Source organism: Myxine glutinosa, chromosome 5, assembly GCF_964187855.1.
Source record: "Myxine glutinosa chromosome 5, kmMyxGlut1.1, whole genome shotgun sequence".
Taxonomy (NCBI): domain Eukaryota; kingdom Metazoa; phylum Chordata; class Myxini; order Myxiniformes; family Myxinidae; genus Myxine; species Myxine glutinosa.
This window is the reverse complement of record NC_136265.1, coordinates 70,829,405-70,852,818: the sequence shown is the minus strand read 5'-3', so window position 1 is coordinate 70,852,818 and position 23,414 is coordinate 70,829,405. Positions and strand designations below refer to the sequence as shown.

General features: G+C 45.8%; 1 protein-coding gene across 1 annotated transcript in view; it reads right to left on the bottom strand.

Annotated features, from left to right (window-relative positions):
• Positions 1-5,664: 5,664 nt before the first annotated feature.
• LOC137428526 (uncharacterized) overlaps positions 5,665-23,414 on the bottom strand; it is a 108,848-nt gene continuing 91,098 nt past the window's right edge. The window contains exon 8 of the mRNA XM_078777345.1: positions 5,665-6,953. Coding sequence (XP_078633471.1) covers positions 5,665-6,953 — 1,289 coding nt within the window. The remainder of the gene's footprint in view (positions 6,954-23,414) is intronic.

Genomic DNA, 23,414 nt, shown 5'->3' with positions numbered 1-23,414 from the left:
CATAAAACAGAGTTCCGCAACATTCTGGCCAATTAACATGTCCGCACTCGCCACCCGACGTTCTTCAGACTTACAATGACATTGTACACAGTACCACAACAACGATTCCTTCCCCACTGCCATCCCATTCCCAACCACATTTCCAGCGAAGATGTCACTATATTTCACACCTTTCCTCCCTGGAACAGCTGGTGGTCCTCCGAGAGATGCATTCCGATGTAAATCACTTCAAAGCACTCAATTGGCCCTCCATGGAATCGCACCACCGACTTACAATCGGACAGACAGACAGACAACAACGTAAATCAACATAAAACCAGGCAGTTTATCAACAGCCCAGCCACCGTCATTGTTCGCTCTCCTTCTGTGAAACTGTAACCTTCAACCACACGAGGCGCCAGCCACACCTCAACCACGCGTGCAGCCACCCAGATCCCGAGCAACACACCCTAACTTTAACACAAGGCCTCCACCATGAACAACACCGTCAGGAACGACACCGTTCACACCACCTTCCAACCACCGCAGGTGCACCTGAGCTCCGTGGCACACCCGCAACCTCCCCTCCCCCCTCCCCCGAAATCAGTGTTCAGAAACATGACTCCATGGACGGCCAGAAAGCCAGACAGACAGAGGGACACACACACACAGGGACAGACAGGTGGGTTATCGCCGGCATTCTGAACAAATTCCCCATTCCTGCCCTAATTTCTGTTGCAAACAGCAACGGCAGCCCATCAAGTGTAACCGTTCCCAATAAACCGTTTCCTCCAACCTGGAGGACGGCCAAGAGAGCTCAGAGCTCCCGTCCTTAAGTGAGTATCTCCCTTTATTCAACGCATTCCGCAATCCCAAGTCGGCCCAGTTCAAGTCCCTGCCATGCCGTTGAATTAACACCCAGTCAGTTGACTCAGCCTATCATCTTTGACTTTTACTCCCATGCTAAATCTGGAGAGCTGGTAATGTGGGGATGGAATTAAATACGTTTTAAAACCCTGTCTACACACGCTCTTCATACAGGCTCATTTTTGCCTGCCATTTTCCACAAGCAGACTGAATTCCACATTGAATCTCAATAAAAATCCAAACTGACACCATCTATTTCTTAACCCCAAATTTACTCAATTTAATTTTTACTTTTACATATAATATCATTCCATCATACCCACTTTGGTCAGAATGCAACAACAGGATATCTGACCCTTGACCTCTGACCCAAAAATGCAATCAATGACATCCCACGTGACAACCTCATCACTAGGGTGAGCTGCCTCAGGGATATTCTCATCCAACGGTCTCACTAAAATCCGAAATGGACTCGAAATCCGAAATGGAGCGAAATGGACCTTCAAAATCATCCGAAATAGACTCAAAATCCGAAATGGAGCGAAATGGACCTTCAAAATCATCCGAAATGGACTCAAAATCCGAAATGGAGCGAAATGGACCTTCAAAATCATCCGAAATGGATTAGGGTTAGCCTTAGGGTTAGGGTTGTTAGGGTTGTTAGGGTTAGGGTTAGGGTTAGGGTTAGGGTTAGGGTTGTTAGGGTTAGGGTTAGGGTTAGGGTTGTTAGGGTTAGGGTTAGGGGTACTTAATTAACATTACATTTTATTCATTCCTCACCTGTTTTAGATCAGTATTTTAACATTTAATTTTACTACTGAATCACCATCCATTTCGGATGTTATTGAGGTTGGTTTAATATGTTGTATATGAAATGAAATGAAAAGTGTAGGCTATGGGGAAGTTATTGGTTATTTTGAGGTCCATTTCGCTCCATTTCGGATTTTGAGGTCCATTTCGCTCCATTTCGGATTTTGAGGTCCATTTCGCTCCATTTCGGATTTTAGTGAGACCCCTCATCCAATACACATATACAATACACAAGTGGCCAGTACTCATCCACATTGCCTAATTTATGCAGGCAATACAAGAAGCCCTTTGTCAATTATTCACACGTCCATAAGTCGGCCAAATACACACAATAAACACAAAGACAGAAAATTCGATTTAAATTCAGATATGAGACCATCATGCCGTTTTTTGATTCGGTGCGCACTTTCACCGTCACTCCCATTCCCACCGATGCAACGTATTGCGACTCATCCGTTCCCTGATACACACATACCACGTGACTGACACTTCATACCGGCTCGCATTTCAAACCACTGCGCACACCCAGCATTGTTGACAGTCGTAAAATTCACAGCACAACGACCTGAGTGGGTCGTGTACAACGCCTATCCAACCAACTTGTATACATTCTTCATACCATACAGCATAAATTCATGCACACGCATCACTTTGTACAATCTTGTTCTCAATATTTCAAGAACCACTCCAATCCTTCTTACCTGTGAATACCTGGCCCCTTGCTGTGAGCCTATCCATCCCCTCTTCAGGCTCACCTGTCCTGTTTCCTGCGCTCCACCTGCCTCTTCCTCCGCTCTTGAAGCCTCAGCACTTCTCCTGCCTACCAAGCTTCTCCCACACTATGAGCAATCAACATTTCGTGCACCCTCTGGTAAGAGGGGTGCATGGGGGGGGGGGGGGGGGGGTTAGGGTTTGGCACTGTTACTGTTCTTCTTCCAATTTAATTTATCCTTCTCCAAAAATCACATAAGGTTCATATTTCCAAATATTAAAATCACCGATATCTCCCTCGAAATGCAAAACAAAACGCTTCCAACTCTGGCATCCCACAGCCCTCCTTAGAGGCATGCTCTACAATGCAGCTCCACTTCCACTCAGCGCACAACGTACATGTGCTCACTCAACACATCCTTCCAAGCCATCTCATCACTCACGTTGTTCACAAAGGTACAACCACAACGCCTGGCTGCATCATTTTCTTTTCATATCTCACTGTTTTAATCATTGTACCTGGCTCGTTATAATCCTCCCATGCCTGCCTCGGCCACCCGAATGCGGTCAGGCCGTGCACAGCATGGGACATAAGCATTCCCGTCTCGCCTCCGCCTCGCAGTTCCCCGCGAGGGCCGTTACCACGTCGCCATAGCGACCTGCCTGCACGTCGGGCTAGCGCGTTCACAGCTGGATTCACGCGCTTTGTGCATCATAATCCTCCCTCTTACTTCTCCAGATCTGACCTCATCTCTGGTCCCTCCTGCGGGTATGCATTTTCTCCCAAATGCCCACCTTAAAACGCACTGGATGTGCATGCCCCCAATCCTGGGACTGGACGAAGGCCTTGGGAGGGGCGGGGATTCCTTAAAGGGGTTCTCCCTTCTTTTCCTAGCTTAACTTATTCTTATCAATGCCCACGCCGGGGTATCCTTTATACCTATTACTTATTCACCCACGCCGGGGTCTAGCCTACTTCCACGCCGGGGTATGCCTTAACCTGAGGGGTATCCCTCCTAACCTTGGGCGCCCTCCTTGCTCGATTCGTTAACCCACTGGTGCTCTGCTTAAATTTGGTTTGAGATACACGCTCAGGCACAGCCGATAGAGGTTCCAAGGGGAAAGGAAGAGGCTTTCCAATTTAGGTGTGCAAAAAATGCTTACCTCAGCCTATTATTGCCAGCGCTGGCCTTCCCTCTCTTCCCGACCTGAGGAGCCCTCATCGACCTGCAGCTGGATGTATCCCACTCCTGACACCAGATATGACGGTATTCCTCTTTAAACTCAAAGAGGCAAGATTTGGAGCACGAATGGTTTAATAAAAACGAACAACACAATTGTGGAGCGCGTCCGGAAATGCAGAGCTTTGTCACACAAGGCAGTACAAGTCCGAGCCACACACTAAAAACTCAGCAAAACACAAGTTGTTATATAGATGGAATAACAGAAAAAACGCTGCGCTGAAGACGAAGGAAAAAAGTGGGCTTCATAAAACTCCCACCATGGTCCCATCCAGTGATGGAGCCAAAGTTAAAAGCCAAGGCTGTGGGAGTAAGATACAGTGATGTTCCCCAAGCCCTTATCTATACAACCCACGAGGCCAAGGGATGTGATCTCACAAGGGAGTTCAATCGTGTTACACTTGGCAGTAAAACATATTGGGCCAGGGCATGAACAAATCAAAGGATACATATTAAATCATACTCTGCTCGAGGTTAACTTGAAGGCAAACAAGAATTAAATGGCAACTATTCCCATAACTCTTCTTACTTTGGCAAATGTTGAAAAACGTCTCCAAGGCTGGATCTGACCGAGCCATGAAACAACATGTTTTGAAGCAAGCAAAAGAAAGACACAATTATATATATATTTCAGGTGCCCTGGGTCACGTGGTGCCCCCCCCCCCCCCCCCATGCCCGACACGTGTACTTCTTGACTCTTTAGATTCTCATGAAAACGTCTTTTTCTCCGTGTCCCCAACACATGATGTGTGGAATATACTTCACAATAGAGGATGGGCTCCTCTGTGGGTCAGCTTGCTTCTTTTAAATCCATAAGTGTGCCCATTGGCATATTGGATCAAATTCTCATTGTTCAGTCTTCATGGCCTTGTTGCGTACCTGCCTACTGTACTGCTTGAGCATTAGCTTGTCCTTCACGAAGCCCAGATGTACTTTGGTCAGGACGGAGAGTGCAAGGGGGGTGGGGGTCATATGTTTTTTTGTTTTTGTTTTTTTTTGTATACAAGATCGAGGCTCGTGTGAGAGCTAACATTAATGACAAAAAAACAAACGGACACACAAGACAGAATAAAGAGAGCGGGAGACAACATGAAGCGAGAGGGGGAAGCGCACAAGCACATTTGAGAGCAGGGATATCGGGAGATCTGTGGGAGTGAGGGGGCTTGGGGTGAGGAGGCGTGAGAAGGGGGGTGGGAGGTGGGAGAGGTAAAAAAAACACGGACACAGCTAGGACTTCCAGGAAAAAAGAAATTCAGAAAAGAATTTCTGAAAAGTTGATCTGGGGTGAATTAACGGGGGTAGAAAAGATCAAGGTTTTGGATGGGGGAAGATAAGAGATGGTGTTTTATATAAGAGATGTAAGATAAGAGAAAGTTATTATTATTGCCAAATGATACAACTGTTATTATTGGTTTTTTGGGCATTTATTTTGTAATTAGAATGCCATGCCCTGGAAGAACCCATCAAACTGCTCTGTACACCTTCACATCGCACGCGTTTCAAAACATGGGAATTCATCCCCGTTATTTGTAGTTAATTCGCCTAATCAACCCAAAATCATGATGATCATTTTGGTAAATCACATTCCACATTGGGATGGTCCAGTATTAATTCATACGTACTTTCTTCCAATGTTATCATTGTATTTGCGATTTATTTTCGAAGAGGAATGCCGTGGAATGGAAGGACTTATTAAACTGCTTTAACTACCTGAACGTGGAGTGCACTTAGAAACATGGGAATTGCTCTGAATTATTTGCAGTTAATCGGACGAATCAACTCATCAGATCATAATAATCATTTTGGTACATCACATTCTACATCAGAAAGGTCCAGTAGAACACTACAAAAACCAACACACACACACACACACACACACACACACACACACACACACACACACACACACACACACACACACACACACACACACACACACACACACACACTCTCTCTCTCCATGAAGAGTAAATTCTGTTCATCTTCAGTTTTATCATAGTTTTGGGGCCAGGCGTTTTGTTTTCAGGTTTGTGCTTTTGTGTAAAAAAAAACAGTCTCACAGTGAGGTTGATATATTCTCTCTTGCGTGAATTGTTTCATGTCTTTTCATTGCTGAGAGATGAACAAAAGCCTTCTTGCAAACAGAACACTTGTAGGGCTTGTCTCCTGTGTGTATTTTTCGATGTTGATGCAAATACGATGAAGAAGCAAAATCCTTATTGCAAACAGAACACTTGTAGGGCTTCGCTCCTGTGTGTATTTTTTGATGTCGGTGCCAATTTGATGAACAAGCAAAATCCTTCTTGCAAACAGAACACTTGTAGGGCTTCTCTCCTGTGTGCATTTTTTGATGTTGATGCAAGTACGATGAAGAAGCAAAATCCTTATTGCAAACTGAACACTTGTGGGGCTTCCCTCTGGTGTGTATTTTTCGATGTTTATGCAAATACGATGAACAAGCAAAATCCTTATTGCAAACAGAACACTTGTGGGGCTTCTCTCCTCTATGTATTCTTTGATGTTGATGCAAATACGATGAAAAAGCAAAATCCTTCATGCAAACAGAACACTTGTAGGGCTTCTCTCCTGTGTGCATTTTTTCATGTTGATGCAAATACGATGAAGAAGCAAAATCCTTATTGCAAACAGAACACTTGTGGGGCTTCTCTCCTGTGTGTATTTTTCGATGTGTATGCAAATACGATGAAGAAGCAAAATCCTTCTTACAAACAGAACACTTGTATGGGTTTTCTCCAGTGTGCATTTTTTGATGTTGATGCAAGTACGATGAAGAAGCAAAACCCTTATTGCAAACAGAACACTTGTGGGGCTTCTCTCCTGTGTGTATTTTTCGATGTTGATGCAAGTACGATGAAGAAGCAAAACCCTTATTGCAAACTGAACACTTGTGGGGCTTCTCTCCTGTGTGTTTTTTTCGATGTCTATGCAAATACCATGAAGAAGAAAAATCCTTATTGCAAACAGAACACTTGTGGGGCTTCTCTCCTGTGTGTATTTTTCGATGTTTATGCAAATACCATGAAGAAGCAAAATCCTTATTGCAAACAGAACACTTGTGGGGCTTCTCTCCTGTGTGTATTTTTCGATGTTTATGCAAATACCATGAAGAAGCAAAATCCTTACTGCAAACAGAACACTTCAATGGTCTCTTAATTCCTTGGATATTCTTGAGAGAGTCTGTACAGCTTTTACAACTGCGGATGGAAGACACACTGTGAAATGCATCGTTGTTTTGAGAATCAGTGTGTGTCATGTGATGATTTAAAACTTCTGAGCAGAACAACTGGGAACAGTCGGAACAAGAAACCAGTTCCATTTGTTTCACTGGAAAGACAAATAAAAAAGCATTCAAAATTCACCAAAACATTAAAATGTTGCAGAATTGACAAGTATTTCACTCAGATGAGATTAAACATTTGACATATTTCTGTACTTCGCTCAATGGAGAAGGTCCATATCAAGGATTGAAATATCGGCTCACCTGAAACGACTCCTGAAGCTCACCTGGATCAGGAGCAACAGTAACTTAAACCCCCCACAGACTCCCTCAACCCTGATATTTTTAATGCCATGAACAAACTTTGGTACATCACGGGCAATTAAGGTTGTGGGCAAGTTTAATCGAAATTTTGTGTGCAGTTTCGGAGAAGAGAGCAAAACCTATGTTGGGGGGTGGGGGGGTGGGGGGGGGGTCAAACCCTACCCACCTACCCCCCATAGACCACCTTAATGAGCCCAGATTTTGATGTGGTCAATATACCCTCGTTAGGCATTAAATATGAAGCTTGTGGCCAAGTTTCATCAACATAGTGTGTTTGGTTCAAGCGACAATGACTGAAGTGTTTGCAGATGTGAAACGTGAAACGTGAAAAATAGAGACCGAAAGTAATTGCGAGCGCAATCGAAGAAACCGCTGAGACAGAAACAAAGCCTCAAGCCAAGGTCAGACACGGTAGCCTACTAGTACTACACTAGGCCTCAGAATACGCGACACGAACTAACCGACGATTCTGTACACAGGTATGAAAAACCAACACCAATAATACTATTAAAGACACACCAATAGTTACACACACCGAAGGAAAGATACAGTTTCGACAAAAACACAATTGTGAAAAGTTTCTTAACTTCGAAAGCATGCACAGAAGTTCAGCTTTGAAGAGACGTGACCTCCAATCTTGCGCATCCAATAATCTCCAATAATTTGAAGAGACGACAAATCTCACACTCTTACGATGTCTCTCCGAAAAGACCGACTGGACAACCCTCCCATCCACTTTCTGAATAATCCTCTCAAAGAAGTTCTGTCACTCAAGCTTTTGGGTCTCACTATCTGCCATGATCTTTCCTGGGAAAACCACATTTCAAATCTGGCCTCCAAAGCCAGTCGCCGACTGGGCATCCTCCATCGTGCGAAGTCCTTCCTTGGCACACCTGAGCTCCTCACCACATACAAGGCTTTCATCCGCAGCTCAATGGAATACTGCTCTCCCCTCTGGGCTGGTGCTCCTGCCTCACACCTAGCTCGTCTTCACACTGTTGAAACCAAAGCATTCAGAATCATTGGAATCTCCCGCGATGAAGCTAACTCCAAGGGCCTCTCACTCACTCACCGCAAGCAGGTTGGTGGTCTTTCCGTCTTCTACCGACTCCTCTCTGGCCTTGCCCCCCCAGCTCTCTCTGGGCTCTGTCCAGCAAATATTCCTACAGGTCGCACAAGATCTGCCTGCAACCCTCTTATGGTTAAACTGCCAAAATCAAGACTCTCTGCTCACCTTCACTCCTTCATTCCTCTTTTCTCCCGTCTCTGGAACAAACTCCCTCACTCTCTTCAATCCCACTCCACCCTCCAGGTCTTTAAAACAGCTGTTCACCACCATCTCTTATCTTCCCACATCGAAAACCTTGATCTTTTCTACCCCCGCTAATTTCACCCCAATTCCACTTTTTTGAAATACCAACTTCTGTCCTGGAAGTCCTTGGTGTCCTTATGTTTTATACTTCTCCCACCCCCCCCCCCCCCTTCCCAGGCCTCCTCCCCCCAAGCCCTCTCCCTCCCATACATCTCCCTGCTCTCAAATGTTGTGTGCTCTCAAGTGTTTGTGTGCTTCCCCTTCTCTCCCCATCTTGTCTTCCGCTCCCTCTTTTTATATATTTTGTTTGTCTGGTTGATTTGTTTGTGAAGTAAATGTCAGCTCTTTCACGAGCCTCGATTCAGTACACAAAAAAACAAAAAACAAACAAACAAAAAAATTGTCAGGATTGAAAGACATGTTCCACTTGTTTGCCCAGTCTGTGATTTTGTCCAGGTCTGCAGAAAGTGAGGAGGCTGCAGACTGCCGATCTGAGGGATGAGGAATGGAACGACAGAGAGTAGAGTCATCAGCAAAGAGATCGAGAGGATTTTTAAGAGAGTCAGAGAGATCATTCATGAAGACCAGAAAAAGCACAGGGCCCAGAACACTGCCTTGGGGAACTCCAGCCTGAACAGGAAGAGGAGATGAGAGAAACCCATTCAGGGCCACACGTTGACGATGACTAGGGAGGATGTCCACCAGCCATGCATGGAGATTTCCATGGATACCAAAGGAGGAGAGTTTGGTGAGCAGAGCGGGGTGCCAGACCGTATCGAAGGCACGTGATATGTCAAGGGAGACAGCTCTAATTTCCTGTTTGGCATTGAGGACCTCCATCCATTGTTGAGAAAGCAGAAGCAGCATGTCCAGAGTAGAGTGACCAGGTCTGAAACCAAATTGATGATCAGAGATCAAGCCATTGGAGAAGAGGAAAGATTTCATATCCGAATCAATGATGGATTCCATGACTTTGCTGATAATTGGGAGAAGGCTGATTGGTCTGTCGTTGCTACGATCTGTTTTTGCACCTTTTTTGTGCAAAGCGGTGATGTTGGCTGATTTCCAAGCACATGGCAGATGACCTTGAGCAAAAGAGAGGGTGAAGAGAACAGAGAGAGGGAGTGAAAGAGCAGAAGAACAGGATTTTAGGACCCGTGGGCTGATGCCATCAGGTCCAGTTGCAGAATCAGAGTCGAGGGTTGACAGAAACTTTTCCACCTTGTCAGGGGGAAAGGACACAGAGTCCAGGAGCAGCTGGGTACGACTGGGTATGGTGGGTACAGAGAGGGATGGGTTTGGGACACAAGATTTAGAGGCAAACACAGAGTTGAGGCATTCAGCTTTTTCACGTGCGGAGTCAGCCGTGTAGCCGTTTGAGGTGAGGGAGAGGATGGAGGGGGAACAACACCAGAAACAGATTTGACCAGACGCCACCAGGATTTGGAAGAGGGAGACAGATAAGAGAGTTCAATCTTGAGTGTGGAGAGATAGTGCTTCCTGGCACTCCTGAGGGTAGACACTGTTACGTGCTCCTCCCCAAACCCCGGTTACGGTGTACCTCCGAGCCCCGAGAGGAGTCACGGCAGAAAGATGCGTTATTCTGTGTGTCAAAGATCAATGGTGAAACCACACCAATTGTTACCAACAAACAAGTATTGCATTAAGGTCACACAAGAATAACAGCACAATAACAATATTAATCAATTGTACAACCAATATATCATTCCTATGATGGTACCATCAGTTTCGTACAATATAACTCACTGTGCTCCAAGTGAGCGAAAAGAACATTCCCAATGTCTCTGTCCCGGCTTCAAGCCAAAGTCGATCCTCGCTCCGGTGATCGTCAGAACGATGTCGTATCGAGACCAGAATCCCGTTCGGTTGACAGTCACACTGCCAAAGATGGGCAAAGGTGTCCTCAAGAGGCAACTGGGAAATCACACCTTCGGGTATGGACGTTCAACGGCTCCCAAACGGCGAACCGCAAATTCCCACTCAAAATCCACGTTACACACGCAAACCAGGCTAACGTCTGGATGCGGTGAAATGGTTGGAGCGAGGTGCAAAACCTGGAGCGATGCGAAATCGGGAGCGAGGCAAAATGGCCTATGGGCCCGTACTCGAGGCGTAACTGCACTCCAACGATTCTCTTCGGAATCAACCGCAAAACCTGACACAGGTTTATCTGTCACAGCGATAACAACTCTGTCGCAAGAATCCCTTTCCCAGGAAACCCAAAAGTTCACTCGTGACCCCCGTTCACCAGCGTTTGCTCAAGACCTCAAAGCAGCTCGGCTTCTTCCCCACCTCTCTTGCTCTGCCTCGCTTCTTCTTCTTCTTCGTCCGGTTCCTGATCCGGTTTCTTTTAAAACACTAACTTTTTCACCTTTTGAAAACAGTTATCTCCATTTCACTTAAACGATAACAATAATAGTACATGGATCCAAAAATGTTTACAGTGGATGAGAATCACAACAACGGAAGTGACGAATCCGGAACACTCCCCACCCTCAAGAAAGAAAGTTTGAACATCGTGAAAACATTATTTTCATGCAAAAACCCTTTTAACAAGCAAAAGTAAAACACACCCAAATGATCAATTCACGTGAGCAAGAATAATTAATATTCCCCAGAATAAAGCAACAAAACATCCAAACAACCTACAGGAATTTCCAAAGTTAGTTCACTGTGGATAAAGCATCAGCAACGACATTGTCTCTGCCCTTTACATGCTCCATTTCCAAGTTGAACTCCTGCAAAGCCAAACTCCATCTCATCAACCTCTGATTTTTATTTTTCATTTTTTGAATGAAGATTAAGGGGTTGTGATCAGTGAAGACTTTTATAGGAAAGGTGGTAGTTCTCAGATACACCTCAAAATGCTGAAGCGCTAGCAGGAGAGCAAGGGTCTCTTTTTCCACGGTGGCATAATTTGCCTGCTGTTTGTTAAACCTTTTCGAATAGTAGCACACCGGGTGATCCACGCCATCACAATCTTCCTGTAATAGAACTGCCCCAACCCCCACATCACTTGCATCAATGGCCAACTTGAATGGTTCTTGAAAATCCGGGGCTGCGAGGACAGGAGAGCTCATTAATATCGCTTTGACGTGGGCAAAGGCAGCCTGACATTTGTCATCCCAAACAAACTTGGTCTCTTTCCTCAGCAAATTCGTTAAAGGGGCTACCACATCAGAAAAATTCCTGCAGAACCGCCGGTACCAACCAGCCATACCCAAGAATCTCATAAGCTCCTTCTTCCCTTTTGGAACTTGGAAGCGATCAATGGCTTCTATCTTGGCTGTCACCGGTTGCACCTGACCCTGACCTACTACATGGCCTAGGAACACCACCTGTGCTTTTACAAACTCACTCTTAGATAATAATAATAATAATAATTATAAAGGAGTCTGATATAGCCCCATCAAGCAGAGTAAACGACCCTCATGGCGCTTTACATTATCATGCGAACGCACACACACCGCACACACATACACAAACATACACACACACAGACACACCTTCACTCTTGCCCTATTCCTCTCCCTCCCCATTCAAAACCCACAGATGTGTACTCCCCCTCCCCCTCCCCTCCCTCCCCCGCACATGTACACAGACATACTCTCGATCTCTGTCCCACCTCAAACCAAAGGGAAAACAGGACTTAGACTTTGAAAGACTTGTGAAACAGATAGGTTTTGAGGGAGGTTTCAAAGGCAGGAAGAGAGTCAACATGTCGAACAGAGGAAGGCAAGTCATTCCAGAGCAGAGGTGCAGATAAGTTGATAAGTTGATGGTCAACTAGATAAGTTGATGGTCAACCCTGCCTCGGTCAGTTTCTTGAAAAATGCATGAATTTGTTCAATATGATCTTCCATGGTCATGGTGTGGATGATGATATCATCCAGATAAGCCTCCACCCCCTCAAGGTCTGCAATGAGCTGATTAATCAGCCGTTGAAATGTAGCAGGCCCGTTTTTCAATCCAAAGGGAAGAACCTTGTACTGATACAACCCATTTGGTGTGACTAAAGCCGAGATTTCCTTGCCTCTATCAGAAAGAGGAATCTGCCAATACCCTTTCAGCAAGTCAAATTTAGTTACAAATTTAGGTGGGCCTATTCTATCAATACAGTCATCAATCCTCGGGATGGGATATTAGTCGGTCTTGGTCACTGCATTAACCCGTTTTAAATCCGTACAACAGCGAAAACTGCCATTGGGTTTTGGAACCAACACACATGGTGAGCTCCATTCACTGCTGCTTGGTTCGATGATGTCATTCTCCAACATAAACTGAACCTCCTTCCAATGATACTCCATCTTCACAGGGTTCATCCGATAGGGGTGTTGCTTCACAGGAGTGGCTTCCCCCACCTCAATATCATGATATACCAGGTCAGTATGACCAGGTACATCTGTGAACAAATGTGCAAACTAAAAAATTAGGCTGGATAGTTGTCCTTGTTGTTCCCTCGTCAAATGACCAATTTTCTCATCTAAATGACTCAACACTTCTGTGTTCGTCAATCTGGGACAAGCCTGGTCATCAAAGTTATCAAACTTCACACCGGCCTCAACCTCTGGATTCTCTTGCACCCCGACTACAGGCACGATAGGTGAGACAGGAACCATTTTTTCCACAGGCTTCCTCTCATAATATTTCTTCAGTCGGTTGACATGACACAGCTGCCGCTTTTTCCGTCGGTCGGGAGTTGTCACCACGTAATCTGTTTCATTAACCCTCCTTTCGATTGCATAGGGACCAAAATACCTAGACCGTTGTGGCTGACCTGGAACAGGAAGCAACACTAACACTCGGTCCTCAGGACTGAAATTTCTTATCTGAGATTTCTTGTCATGTCTCACTTACATTTTATCCTGTGTCACTTTCAAGTTTCTTGTCGCAACTTCACAAGCCTCTGCCAATCTGTGCCTAACCGTTGACACATACTCTACCACTGTTGACTGTGCCTCCTCCCATAGCCACTGTTCTTTCACCAATTTCAATGGTCCTTGAACTGCGTGTCCAAACACAAGTTCAAAAGGACTGAATCCCAATGACTCCTGAACAGATTCCCTCGTAGCAAACAACAATAAGGGTATTCCTTCATCCCAATCCTTGTCACATTCAAAACAATACGTTCTGATCATATTCTTAAATGTCTGGTGAAACCTTTCCAAGGCCCCTTGGCTCTCGGAATGGTAAGTACTTGATCTTACTTGTTCCACTCCCAACAGGTGTACCACTTGCTGAAAAAGTGTTGACATGAAATTGGAACCCTGATCAGACTGGATGACCTTAGGTAGGCCAATCAAAGTGAAAAATTTAATCAAGGCCTTTGCAATAACTGCCGCAGTAATTTTTCTAAGAGGCACTGCCCCTGGGAACCTTGTGGAAGCACACATGATGGTCAGCAAATACTGATGTGCAGCCTTAGTTTGAGGTAAAGGGCCTACACAGTCAACAATGACTCGGCTGAATGGCTCTTCAAAAGCTGGAATTGGTTTTAAAGGTGCGGATAGGACTTTCCGATTCGGTTTTCCCACCAGTTGGCAAGAATGGCAAGATTTACAGAACTCCGCCACATCACGTCGCAATCCTGGCCAGAAAAAATGTACCAATATTCTGTCACATGTCTTGTTCACTCCAAGGTGCCCAGCCAAAGGTGTCTCATGTGCCAAACTCAATATCTCCTTCCGGTACGGCGGTGGCACCACAATTTGGTGATGAACTTTCCACTCATCATTTGCTGGCACCTCCGGTGGTCTCCATTTTCTCATGAGTATTTCCCCTTTCATGAAGTAACCAACCGGTATCTTCATAGCCTCTTCCTCTGTAACGGCTTTATCAATTAAACTCCGGAGCTCCGAATCTCCGTGTTGTTCTTCAACAAGTCTCTTTCGGTCCAGCACCTTTTGTTCAACCTCGTTCCCAGACGTCTCCGACGGACACTCCATTTCCTCTTTTGGTCCAGATGCCACCTTTTCCTTAGGTTCCTTGATGTCACTCTCTTTCCTATTATCTCTTTCAGAATTTTCCTCCAATACCTCTAAGGAACCCAAATCCACATCGCCTTCCTTCTCCTTCTCGTCAGAGCGCTTCCTACCCATAGCACGAGTCACTGCACAGGATGGAAAGATACCAGGAATCTCCTGCTCTAACTGTGCGGTGTTATTTTCCATACTGGGCTTTTCAACCAACATTGGATTACCAGAAACTCGACCACCGGCCAAATCATTCCCGATAATAAAAGAGATTCTCTCAACAGGAAGAGTGGCTTGTAACCCCACAGTGACCGGTCCTGACACCAAATCAGACTCTAAATGGATGACATGAACAGGAGCTTTAACATAGCCACCAACCCCCTGTAAAAGAACACAAACACCAGTTGCCGTCTTCTCTGACAATGGCAAAATGCCCTCAAGCATCAAAGATTGATGTGCTCCTGTGTCCCTCAACACCCTAACAGGTCTCTGGTTAGTTAAGTCCCCATCCAGTGACACAAACCCCTCGGAAATAAAAGGTTTGTAACCCTCTTGGACAAGGTCGTTCTGTGATGCCGTAACTTTGGCATGGGAACCTTCACAAGGCACTGTCCTCCAAAGAAGATTTCTCGCAATTGGCCAATGTATTTGGAGTTGCACTGGTTTGACTCTGCTCCTGATTTTTCCTTTTCAGGGCGTAACATTGGGACATCAAATGCCCAGGTTTCTTGCAAAAAGCGCAAGTCGGCCCAGAGGAAAAACTCGTGGTCTGCCTCGGCCCCCCCCCCCCGGAAGATAAGTCTGTCTTGGAACTGTAGTCTTCTGATCCCTAAAAGTCGCGGTATCAGATTTGTCCCCTTAGTCCTCTCTAGGCCGCCTCCATGAAAATTTGTTCTCCGAACCTGATTTACCATAACTCCCCTGCCTAACTCTAGATGGGAAGTTAGGTTTGTGGAACCCCATCCTGTGTGTCAAGGCATAGTCATCTGCCACGGTTGCTGCCTCATACAACTCTGGTACTTTCTTTTCATCCAGATGTACTCTAATGTCCACGTGGACATACTGTTTGAATTCCTCCACCAATATCAATTGTCGTAAAAGGTTGAAGTCTTTCCCAATCTCCTTCGAGTCACACCACCTATCAAACATGGTTTCCTTCATTCTGGCAAACTCCACATGGGTCTCACTCTCCCTCTTCCTGGCATTCCTGAATTTTTGTCGGTAAGCTTCAGGGACCAATTCATAGGCTTTGAGAATGGCACACCTTGGCACACCTGAGCTCCTCACCACATACAAGGCTTTCATCCGCAGCTCAATGGAATACTGCTCTCCCCTCTGGGCTGGTGCTCCTGCCTCACACCTAGCTCGTCTTCACGCTGTTGAAACCAAAGCGTTCAGAATCATTGGAATCTCCCGCGATGACGCTATCTCCGAGGGCCTTTCACTTACTCACCGCAGGCAGGTTGGTGGTCTTTCCGTCTTCTACCGACTCCTCTCCGGCCTTGCTCCCCCAGCTCTCTCTGGGCTCTGTCCCCCAAATATTCCTACAAGATCTGCAGAGGATCAGGAGCTGAGGTCGCACAAGATCTGCCTGCAACCCTCTTATGGTTAAACTGCCAAAATCAAGACTCTCTGCTCACCTTCACTCCTTCATTCCTCTTTTCTCCCACCTCTGGAACAAACTCCCTCACTCTCTTCAATCCCACTCCTCCCTCCAGGTCTTTAAAACGGCTGTTCACCACGATCTCTTATCTTCCCCAATCCAAAACCTTGATCTTTTCTACCCCCGCTAATTTCACCCCAAATCCACTTTTGAGGTGACTTTTGTCTTCTTTCCTTGGTGTCCTTGCGTTTTATACCTATCCTGCCTCCCCCCAGGCCCTCTCCCTCCCACACATCGCCCGATGTCCCTGCTCTCAAATGTTGTGTTTGTGTGCTTCCTCCCCTTCTCTCCCCATCTTGTTGACCGCTCCCCATTTTATATACTTTGTTTGCTTGTTTGTTTGATAAATGTTAGCTCTTTCACGAGCCTCGACTCTGTATACAAAAAAAAATATAAAAAAATCCTTTATTCACCATATCATAATCTGCACATTGGTCAATCGGTAAAGCCGAATAAATATCTTGAGCTTTACCCACCAGAACACTTTGCACTAACATAGTCCAGGACCCCACAGGCAATTTTAGCATTTGAGCCACCTTCTCAAAGTGTAAAAAAAACTTGGATACCTCCTTCTCATTGAAGGGTGGAACCAGCCTCACATGCCTACCAACATCCCAAGAGTTCTGACTAGTTGTCGAACTAGCCGGCATGGATACTACTTCTCTCTGTTCTCCCAGTAATTCCAGCTCCTTGAGTTTAAGTTCCTTCTGATACTCCATGTCCCATTCCTTTAACTCCCTTTCGGCTCTCCTTTCCTCTGCTCTTCTTTCTTTTTCAGCTCTCCTTTCCTCTGCTCTTCTCTCCTCGAGTTCCTTTTCAGCTCTCCTTTCCTCTGCTCTTCTCGAGTTCCTTTTCAGCTCTCCTTTTCTCTGCTCTTTCCTCTGCTCTTCTTTCATCGAGTTCTAGTTCCTGTTCTGCTCTTTCCTTTTCCGCTTTCCATTCCAACTCTTTTAACCTTTCCTGGCTCTGCAGTTGCATCTCCATTTTCCGGAGCTCCACATTTCCTTTTTCCTCTGGTAACCAATCCAAGGCTACCTCTTCCCATGTTCCTTGTCCTACTAGAGACTCTACCACCAATGTCTGCATCTCTGCTTTCTTCATATTAACTCGGACCTCCAAGTTAGAATATTTGGCCAATATCATGAGTTCCGATCTTTTTAACGCCTGGAACTGTGCCTCATTAGGGGACGCCGCAAACTTTTCTGCATTAACCTCCATGGTGACTATTAGCTAGCACCTGTTAGCCTTCACACAAAAAAATTCCAATTTTTTAAAAGAAAAATTTGGGAATGTTAAAAAATTCCAAATTTGGGAATTTTGGGAATGTTAAGAAATTCTATCCCGGATGAGCCCCCAATTTCTGTTACGTGCTCCTCCCCAAACCCCGGTTACGGTGTACCTCCGAGCCCCGAGAAGAGTCACGGCAGAAAGATGTGTTATTCTGTGTGTCAAAGATCAATGGTGAAACCACACCAATTGTTACCAACAAACAAGTATTGTATTAAGGTCACACAAGAATAACAGCACAATAACAATATTAATCAATTGTACAACCAATGTATCATTCCTATGATGGTACGATCAGTTTTGTACAACATAACTCACTGTGCTCCAAGTGAGCGAAAAGAACATTCCCAATGTCTCTGTCCCGGCTTCAAGCCAAAGTCGATCCACGCTCCGGTGATCGTCAGAACGATGTCGTATCGAGACCAGAATCCCGTTCAGTTGACAGTCACACTGCCAAAGATGGGCAAAGGTGTCCTCAAGAGGCGACTGGGAAATCACACCTTCGGGTATGGACGTTCAACGGCTCCCAAACAGCGAACGGCAAATTCCCACTCAAAATCCACTTTACACACGCAAACCAGGTTGACGTCTGGATGCGGTGAAATGGTTGGAGCGAGGTGCAAAACCTGGAGCGATGCGAAATCGGGAGCGAGGCAAAATGGCCGTCGGGCCCGTACTCGAGGCATAACTGCACTCCAACGATTCTCTTCGGAATCAACTGCAAAACCTGCCACGCAGGTTTATCTGTCACAGCGATAACAACTCTGTCGCAGGAATCCCTTTCCCAGGAAACCCAACACTCGTGACCCCCGTTCGCCAGCGTTTGCTCAAGACCTCAAAGCAGCTCAGCTTCTTCTCCACCTCTCTTGCTCCGCCTCGCTTCTTCTTCTTCGTCCGGTTCCCGATCCGGTTTCCGGTTTCTTTTAAAACACTAACTTTTTCACCTTTTCAAAACAGTTATCTCCATTTCACTTAAACGATAACAATAAGAGTACATGGAACCAAAAATGTTTGCAGTGGATGAGAACCACAACAACGGAAGTGACGAATCCGTAACAACACACTTGTTCCGAGCTTGGTGGAAGGAACTGAGATTGCCTTCAGTTGGATTTGCCTTCCAAGAGGCAAAAGCAAGTTGTTTCAGGGCAACTGCCTCACCACAAGATTCAGTGTACCATGGACGAGATGAAGGGTACGACAACTGAAGACGAGATGGGATAAATCTGTGCATGAGAGAGAGCAGTTTGCCTTGGAAGAATTGCCAGGAATAATTGATGTCAGAGGCAGTGGAGATGGGAGACCAGTCCAGATGATTGATGGCTGCTTGAAGACCGTGCCAGTCAGTCTGAGTGAAATGCCAGACTCGTCAGCGCTGAGGAGGCTCTCTGAGAATGGCCAGAGAGATGTCCACTTTAACAAGCACATGATCAGAAGAACCGATTGGAGCAGAAGAAGAGCAGCAGACATTTGCAGGGAAGTTTGTCATAACCAAGTCTAGAAGAGAAGATACTCCATTGACTGAGATCCGGGTCGGGAAATTGACAGATTGGGTCAGTCCCAATGAGTCGCAGAAGTCCTTTGCTGAGGTGCCATGGCTGGTGAGAGTGGAACCCACACCCAGCCAGCTGGCATGATGACAGTTGAATTCGCCACATATGAGGAAGAGAGAGTTTGGATGAGTTGATAGAAGTTGGTCATGTTGTCAGACATCGAAATGTAAATGGAGTCATCACTGTTTGGAGGACGGTACAGAACACATATGAACAAAAGGTGGGAGCGGAGAGGAAGCCGCAGCCAGATGTACTCCTGGGGGTGGGGTGGAGAGAGGGCAGTGCAAGGAGAGTGAGGAAGAGGGTTTTTGATAAAGATAGCCACCCCACCACCAGGACGAGGCTCAGGTCTATCATACCGGAGGAGGGAGTAACCAGGAAGAGATATTAAGGAATCAGAGACATCTTGAAGAAGGAGGGTTTCTGTTAAGCAGATCAAGTCTGGATTGTCAGAAGCAACCTGAATGGAGAGATCAATCAGGTTTGAGCGAAGGCCCCGGATGATTGAGGTCCATACCGTTAATGAGGAGAGAGGGGGAGCATCGGGTGCAGGACAGGGGAGGGGAGGGGTAGGGTCAGAGGAAGGATGAGAGGGGGATGGAGGGAGAGCAGTTGATAGTGTGTCAGAGATTACAGAAGAGTTACAAGAGAGGGAAGGACGAGGAGGACGAAAGGTTTGATGGTGATGGAATGAGGCACAGTGAGGGGTTGCTTGGGGGGGGGGGCAGAGGAAAGTAGAAGGTTGGGGGGATGGGGGAGGTGGATGTATGAGATAGAAGGGAGACGAAGTGGGGAGGAGGCAGCTTTGAGGAGGAGGTGGGAGGGGGGAGAATTTTGGGAGAGATGGTTGGGGGGGAGATTTGAAGGGGAATGGTTGGGGGGGAGTTTTGAATGGGAGGGGCAACAGGGGAGTTTAGGAGGGGAGGGGCAAGGGGGGAGTTTAGAAAGTGGATGATTAATGAAAGACGAACATTTATAACAATTTGGGTTTATTGTGATTTTCAAGTTAGCGATCCGTTTAAGAACGATGGAGGAGGGGTGGAATGAATGTGAATTTAGAGCATGTAGTGAGGGAGACGTATAAGAGATTGAATATTTTTTTGAAATGGAATGAGTTTGAGAGGAAATTGAAAAACGCCTTTTAAATAGGAAGAAAAACAGCATGTTGTAATAAATCACTGAATAAAACACTGCAGGGGAAAGTTTAAACATATTTAAACAGAACCGTGAAGAACAATCTTATATTCACAAAGATACCAACGGGGAGAGGGAGCCGAGAGGGACAACCACGAGTCACGTGAACAGGGGAAAAGGTGGAAGGCAAGGAGATAATGGGGGTGGGGCGAGACGGCGCACCTGGGCAGAAGCACAGGATGGGACAACTTCACACGTGGAGAATGGGAAATAAATGTTGTTTTTTGGGGTTTTTTTGGGGGGGTGGGGGGGTTAAAACGTGAGACAAAGAGTAGATGTACGAGGAAGTTTGGGGGAGAAAGGGAAATCTAAAAACCTAGTAAAAACAGCGAAGGAAGAAACAAACTTCGATGGGGGACAATGGAAGCCTGAGGCTGCAAGGCTGCATCACGCGCAGCAAACAGAAACGATTAATTTATGAAAGATCAACACCGAGACACTTCCTAGGGACACACTAAAGGTTCACACACCGAAAGATAAATACAGTTTCGACAAAATACAATTACGAACATTTTTTTTTTTTTTTTTTTTGTTTTGTATACAAGATCGAGGCTCGTGAAAGAGCAAACATTAATCACACAAAAAGACAAACCGACACACAAAACACAAAAAACAAGGGGAGCGGCAGACAAGATGGGGAGAGAGGGGGGAGGACACAAAAGAGAGGGGGAAGAAGGGGAAGGACACAAACACAACATTTGAGAGCAGGGACATCGGGAGGACTTGGGGGGAGGTGGGAGAGGATTAAAACATATGAACACTGCAAGGACTCTGGGGTGAATTACCGGGGGTAGAAAAGATCAAGGTTTTCGATGGGGGAAGATAAGAGATGGTGGTGAACAGCTGTTTTAAAGACCTGGAGGGAGGAGTGGGATTGAAGGGAGTGGGGGAGTTTGTTCCAGAGGCGGGAGAAAAGGGGAATGAAAGAGTGAAGGTGAGCAGAGAGCCTAGACTTTGGCAGTTTAACCATAAGAGGGTTGCAGGCAGATCTTGTGCGACCTGAAGGAATATTGGGGGGACAGAGCACAGAGAGAGCTGGGGGAGCAAGGCCGGAGAGGAGTCGGTAGAAGACAGAAAGACCACCAACCTGCCTGCGGTGAGTGAGTGAAAGGCCCTCGGCGTTGACTACATCGCAGGAGATTCCAATGATTCTGAAAGCTTTGGCCTCAACAGCATGAAGCCGAGCAAGGTGTGAGGCAGGAGCACCAGCCCAGAGGGGGGAACAGTATTCCATTGAGCTGCGGATGAAAGCCTTGTATGTGGTGAGGAGCTCAGGTGTGCCAAGGAAGGACTTCGCACGACGGAGGATGCCCAGTCGGCGACTGGCTTTGGAGGCCAGCTTGGAAATGTGGTTTTCCCAAGAAAGATCATGGCAGATAGTGAGACCCAAAAGCTTGAGCGACAGAACTTCTTGGAGAGGATTGTTGAGAAAGTAGATAGGAGGGTTGTCCAGTCGGTCCTTTCGGAGAGACATTGTAAGAGTGTGAGATTTGTCAGGATTGAAAGACATGTTCCACTTGTTTGACCAGTCTGTGATTTTGTCCAGGTCTGCAGAGAGTGAGGAGGCTGCAGACTGCCGATCTGACAATGACAGCTTTGGAAACGTGGAGAAAGTGTGCAGCTTCGAAAATCCCTGCCGTCGTCTCCAAGATCAATACTCTTAGCTACTCTTCGCTACTCCATGTGATGGCAATACTCTTAGCGACTTTCTAAACCAACATTATCCCGATCTTGTTTCAGACCTTTTTTAGACTGCAGTTTGTCATCCCTACATTGCCTTATTAATTTAGCATGAATTTTTTAAATTCACTTTATAGCATATATAACAATACCCTTGTTCGTGTGTCCACATTCCTGGAACAATCTTTCCCACCCTTGATTGGAGATCTGGCCTCACTCCACCCACCCACAATTTCATCCAGATAATCTTACGGCCGCCATTTTGGTGTTCACTGCTATGCTAAGCTAAAGACGCTTTTGAGCTGTCATATTCACAATCGCTGTGCGCTCCCTATAGATTTTGCCTTCATTGAAAAACCTACCAAAGTGAATGGAGCAGAGATTAAACCCGTGTAATTAGAAAATTGTCCAAAGACATCATTTACTTTTTTAGATTTTCAATTCATAATATTCCATTTTTACAAAACGCGTTGGTAAGAAAAACATAGTGTATGAATTACTTCCAGCCGAGTCAGAGATGCGTTTTCAATGTGCATGTGCAGTATCCCTCCGCACCAGCTTGGTGTAAGAAGATCAGTCAATGAACATGAGTGGCCATTGTGGAAAGCACAGCCAGAGTGTAAAGCGATATGTGTGGTATTGGCATTGCATATTTCATTATAAACCAAGCTGTGAGTGTAAGGTGTAAAACCCCATGTTGTGCATAATGAGTGCGAAGAGACACGCGAGTGTTTCACCAAACACACCTCATATCAAGAAGCAGTGACAGAGTAACTTTCGCGGTGCAGCTAGACATTAGTAGAAGACATCAGTGCAGTGAAATAGAAACACAAGTTGGACATAAACATGGAATCGCTGCATCTACTGTGCATTCTTGTTAAGTTCTCCGAAAACGAAGCTCCTGCTTTACCAATCGGAAAACCAACGAGCACGAAAGTCAGGCACTGGGAGACTTGCAACGACAGATGGAACAATGAATGGAGCCAAATTCTTGAGGACAACCTGCTTCAGAGTGCAAAAGCCCTGAGTGTGTGGTGAAGATTTACGTTCCAACAGGACAATGACCACAAGCATTCAGACAAAGCAACACTGGAATGGATTCAGAACAAGAACGTGAAAGTCCTTGAGTGGCCCAGCCAAAGCCCAGATGTCAATCCCATTGAGAATCTGTGGAAAGGCTTGAACATTGCTGTTCACCGACGCTCCCCATTCAACTTGAAGAACGGGAGAAACTCCCCAAATCCAGATGTGCAAAGTTGAACTTTCCTCTTTGCAACTTTCTTTTTTTCCTCCCTGAGGGTTTGCTTTCTTTGTCTGTCTTGTCCCCCCCTTGTGTTTTCTCCCATTCCTCATTCTTCCTCACTTCCCTTATCTTCAAAGTCTCTCTCTCAATTTGTCCATCAATCCTGATATTGTCCTCCTCTACTCTTGTTGTTGTTGGTTTTGTTATGTTGTGTCCTATTCCAATTCCATTCTTTGTTCAAGCTTTTCCAGAAGCCTCGACTGTAGAAAAAAAATAAATCAGACAATCCAGGAAATGATGTGGATTTTCACTGAAAATGCCA